General features: G+C 29.8%; 1 protein-coding gene and 1 long non-coding RNA gene across 4 annotated transcripts in view; one reads left to right on the forward strand and one right to left on the reverse strand.

Annotated features, from left to right (window-relative positions):
* Positions 1–6: 6 nt before the first annotated feature.
* LOC111026895 lies at positions 7–1781 on the reverse strand. 3 transcript variants are annotated; one of them, XR_002603747.1, is made up of 4 exons: positions 1667–1781; positions 1367–1483; positions 713–889; positions 7–125 (listed from the first exon to the last, which is right to left on the reverse strand). XR_002603747.1 is itself a non-coding variant. In XM_022305075.1 (4 exons), the coding sequence occupies exons 2-4, from the start codon at positions 1407–1409 to the stop codon at positions 112–114; spliced, it is 210 nt and encodes a 69-aa protein (XP_022160767.1). In that variant the 5' UTR covers positions 1410–1483; positions 1667–1781; the 3' UTR covers positions 7–111. The 3 variants fall into 3 exon arrangements, 2 of the variants coding, with proteins under 2 accessions (XP_022160767.1, XP_022160765.1); XM_022305075.1 differs by having other exon boundaries at positions 718–870; XM_022305073.1 differs by having other exon boundaries at positions 713–870.
* A 1133-nt stretch (positions 1782–2914) lies between these two features.
* Positions 2915–4483, forward strand: part of LOC111026896 — a 4332-nt gene continuing 2763 nt past the window's right edge. Inside the window, exons 1-3 of the long non-coding RNA XR_002603748.1 lie at positions 2915–3023; positions 3717–3787; positions 3936–4100. This is a non-coding gene — a long non-coding RNA (uncharacterized LOC111026896). The remainder of the gene's footprint in view (positions 3024–3716; positions 3788–3935; positions 4101–4483) is intronic.

Here is a 4483-nt window from a genome sequence, read left to right on the forward strand (position 1 = left end):
GGGGAAATTGATCTCAAATACAATTAATCGCCGAACGAAAATAAGTTCAAATATTTGTCATCCATTGAAAGATTACGTTCCTTAGAACATCTGTGTGAAATATTTTTTATCTTATGGTAGTACAACTAAAACATAAATTTAAAAAAAAAATTAGGAGATTCCCTCTGTTATATGGTAGATTTTGAGTGTATCTTTACCCTGGTCACTGGGGTGTTTAATACAAATTCAATTATAAACCAGTAAAGTATAACAAATAATTATATGTTTATAAACGAAAAACATATTATACAGTGTGTCCGCAAAAACAGAGTAGATACACTTAATAATTAAATATTTTCTATATTACTCAGTACTCTATACATAATTATGAATTCTGCTTGCAGGACATGAAACTAGACTATTGAATCATCAATCTCTTGCAGACCTAATTCTAAAATACGTTTAGGGTATTGAGTAATATAGGTAACTGAGTAATATAGTGTACCAAGTATTCATGAATTAACTATATATTGTATATGGTTTTAATTGAAAGATACTGTTATAGAATACCACACTGCATTTTAAGATGTATATTTATAAATATAAAATTTAAAAATAAAATAATTATTTGTAAATAGTTTAAAGATATAGACCAAAAAAGGCTTAAACCAAAAACAGACATACTTATTAAAATATTGTAAGCACATAATATTTCTACATAAAATACAATTACCTCACCAATGATACTATATTCATCATGACCACATACTTCTAAAATGTCATGAACTGACTTTTCCCATTTCAAATTTTGTTGATCCAAGTGGAGACGTTTTTGGATTTCCATATACAATTTCTCAGCTCTTCCTGATTTGAATATAGTCTTACTACAGTCTGCAATGTTTAGCATCAACTATAAAATGTGATAAATATGTCAATAGTTATACCTATAAGTAGATAGGTGAAATTATGATTTAAAAAAAAATTATATTATTTTTTTTTACTGCGTAAAAATATTTGTACTAAAATTATTATTAGGTATATATTAAACCTTTAACATTAACAATTAAATAAATTAGTGTTACGTAAACCAATTTATACTATTTAAACTACATTAATGTATTTGTTAACTATTTCACTACGCCAGATGCACTTTTGCATCCAAAACATTTACACCATTCACTCCTCCAGGCGTAATACATACCTATGACATTCATTCAATGTATTTTATATTTTTATAATATTATAATCATTTGCTGATAACCATACATTTAAGGAAACCCTGGATCACATTATTTTAAACCTAAATAATTAAATCATATATATCTCAAAATAAAAATAACACTCCTAACTTTACTTACACTATAGATTCAATTTAGAGATTACTTACATTCCATAAGGGTGTTCATTAAGAAGACAATTGTTTGTAGCATGGAGTTATACTTCTTTTCTTAATTTTGTCGTCTCATGACAAGCCAAGAAAACAGGTTGTGATAAAGTCTATAACCTGCCCAACATAACATAATTAAAATTAAAATTAAATGATTCTTGTAAAAATAATATTAATATTGTAGACTGGTTTAAAGTGAAAGTAATCCAAAGGAAGGCAAAGGAAAGAAAATATTGATGTAATCATCTTTAAATGGTACCAATAAAAATATTTTGGTAAAATATAATTTGAATACTTTACCTTCGATAAATTCCAATTATAATATAAAAACTGTGGATACTACTTGTGAAAAAAACAGTAGTACGTAAAAAAAGAAAAAAATTAAGCGTGTAAACAGGTAGAAGCGAGCGACAAACAAACAAAGACGACAAACGAACGGGTTCACATTTCACGTGAATGTCACATTTATTCGTCCTTGTCGTGAACGAGTACGATATAGGTTAATAATCGGTACATTTTAAAACAACCAAGGTAAGTATATTGTATACAAATCCACGATATCAACGATTATCATTGAACGATTCGAAAAAAATGACTATCGACGAATTTTCCCGTTTTTTTAATCCGAGATTCGGATTTCCACATGAGCACGACTAATGCTTTGTATGGGTCAAACAATGACTAAATAAACTAAATATTTAGTTATGGGTCAGACATTGGCCTATGATCCAATGCATTTTTCAAGGCGGTCAACACTCAACAGATACGTCAATACGTCATATTAATATCATACACAATCACACAGACATATAATGCAACAAGATAGCCGACTCGATCATAACATTGAAGCAAGGCCGCCATAAATCATAATACGCGACGCTGACAATGTTTACACAATACACCTTATCACAGAAAATATTCATATCATAATTCATAACAACCACAAACCATAGACATAAAATTATAGGTCTATGCCACAAACATTACAAAATGTACACTACAACTACTGTATCTCTGTGGGTCAAACCTAGTCGCCGAAACAGCCGTGGAACTACACTTCGACCATAAAAAATAATATAAATATCAATAATATCAATGATATTAGCTTATAATGATTATATGGTCGGAGGAACTACAGACCCTTGTCAGACTGACGCCTTTCGGCGCCTTGCCGGTGTTTTTGCGGTAACTCAACAATCCAAAACCATAGAACAATAACGTACAACGTACTTCTATCCATGGTAGAAATAACGCGGTATCACGACAACCACGGCACGCGATGTCTGATATAAGAGATTTCTTGAACCGTGATAGCAACGAACTGAATAGTCGAATAGTGAATACTGAATACCCTTCGGGAGTCGTGCGGGTCGTTGTATAAGTTCGGTCCTATGTTCGCGGCAGCACACTGGTGACTGGTCGTTCGAGAAACACTAAACAGTCGCCTAGCCACGGGCCAAGAAGGCCAAAAGTTATTTCAGCTTAGACTAGCTCATGATTATGAAGAATAACAATCGATCATGATCGCGGACCGTCTTGATCCGTGGTCGTAGCTTTGCCACCAAACTCTGTACATGTCTTTGTTTTAAGTTTGCAAGAGGTTTTCTAAATAATCTTAGGCCAACCACCGTATTGTAGGAGCAAGGTGATACAAGCAGTAAGTACTTTGTATGTTGTAATATGTATCTCTTTTCAACAGTTAAAAGTATAGGACTATGAAAATACATATAGAATACCTAACAGCTGACAAAATGTGTTATATTGTGTTGGCAAAAAAAAAAAATTATTTAAGCGAGAGTTTGGTATAATTATCTATTTTATCTTCATATTTACTGGTTAAACGCAGTCTTACATATTATCTAATCCCCATTTAACAATTATGTACACTATAATAACTTAATCAGAACAAGTCAACAACATACTTCTTCATATCTCTTTATTATATTATAAAAAAGTTATATTTTGTTTTGTATTTTCATTATTCTATGGTTTGCTATTTCAACTAAAAGACAATTAGAATTCATTTTTACCATTTTTTATATTAATTTACTTTTGATACAAGTGCCAGTTATGAGTTGAAAATGGTGGTGCGAGCTTGTAGCATTTATGGTTATCTTTCAAAATATTTTTAATAAAACATTTTTTTTTGGTTTAGTTTGATTACTTTCAATCAAGGCTGATACTTAATATGTACTTATTATCCATAATTTCAGTTTTTAATTTTTTGTGACAAAGTGTTTGTACACCATTCAACGCATTTTACCATAAATACGGTCTACAATACCTCCCACCTTCAAATGACTCGGTTTTGACTTAAAAGGTACATAATTTTTATGGTTTATGTTCACAGTAACCAAGGAAGACATAATTCAGTATGGAACCATTTAGTAAATCTGTTAATGATTCTGCAATAATTTCCAAGTAAACAAAATAAAAACACTTTTAAGTAGCAAAACATTACAAATTATAAATTTTTAACTTACATTTTATTTTATAAGACTAGGTGTTTTATAATGCATTTATTTATGTAATTGAATAACAAATAATTATTTTTTGCAATTTCTTTTAGGAATGACAATATTACTATATTGCAAGTATATTACAATAGTACACAGTTCTAGAATGTTGATGATTCCACATATTGGAAATGATGATCAATTATTTAATGATAATATTGAAGACAAAATTGCTGATGAAACAGCCTCTAATAATTATAACCAATTACTACAAAAAGGTATGAATTACTATTTTTATTTTTACATTTTTTTTAACATGTCTTTTAACCTATAAAGCTTATAAGCCTTATAAAAATGATTAAATAAAAAAATTTGGCTAGTGGGTCCCGATCTGCTATACATGGTGTCACGTGGGTTACTGTGATGAATGTGTTAAATTTGAATTCAATGATATAAAATCTCTCTTGGTCAACAATTTTAGAATATGGTTCAGTAATTTAGATCCCTTATCAATCTAATTTAATTAATACAATTTGAACTTATTCAAAACTAACTTTCATGTGTATAAGCATCTCAAACAAACAAATTAAGTACATCTCTCAAGCAGGCCCGTGCGCAGGATTTCAGAATGGGGGGTGTTTTGAAAAAAAAATTTATAACA

The sequence above is a fragment of the Myzus persicae genome, unplaced genomic scaffold (assembly GCF_001856785.1).
Source record: "Myzus persicae strain clone G006 unplaced genomic scaffold, MPER_G0061.0, whole genome shotgun sequence".
Classification (NCBI taxonomy): domain Eukaryota; kingdom Metazoa; phylum Arthropoda; class Insecta; order Hemiptera; family Aphididae; genus Myzus; species Myzus persicae.

What these genes read in the sequence shown, in the direction of transcription:
- LOC111026895 (XM_022305073.1), bottom strand. Translation starts at nt 1,409, where the DNA reads ATGCTACAAACAATTGTCTTCTTAATGAACACCCTTATGGAAT. An exon ending in AATGAACACCCTTATGGAAT is followed by an intron (nt 871 to 1,366) that starts GTAAGTAATCTC and finishes TAAACATTGCAG; the next exon opens with ACTGTAGTAAGACTATATTC. An exon ending in AATATAGTATCATTGGTGAG is followed by an intron (nt 126 to 712) that starts GTAATTGTATTT and finishes TTTATGTTTTAG; the next exon opens with TTGTACTACCATAAGATAAA.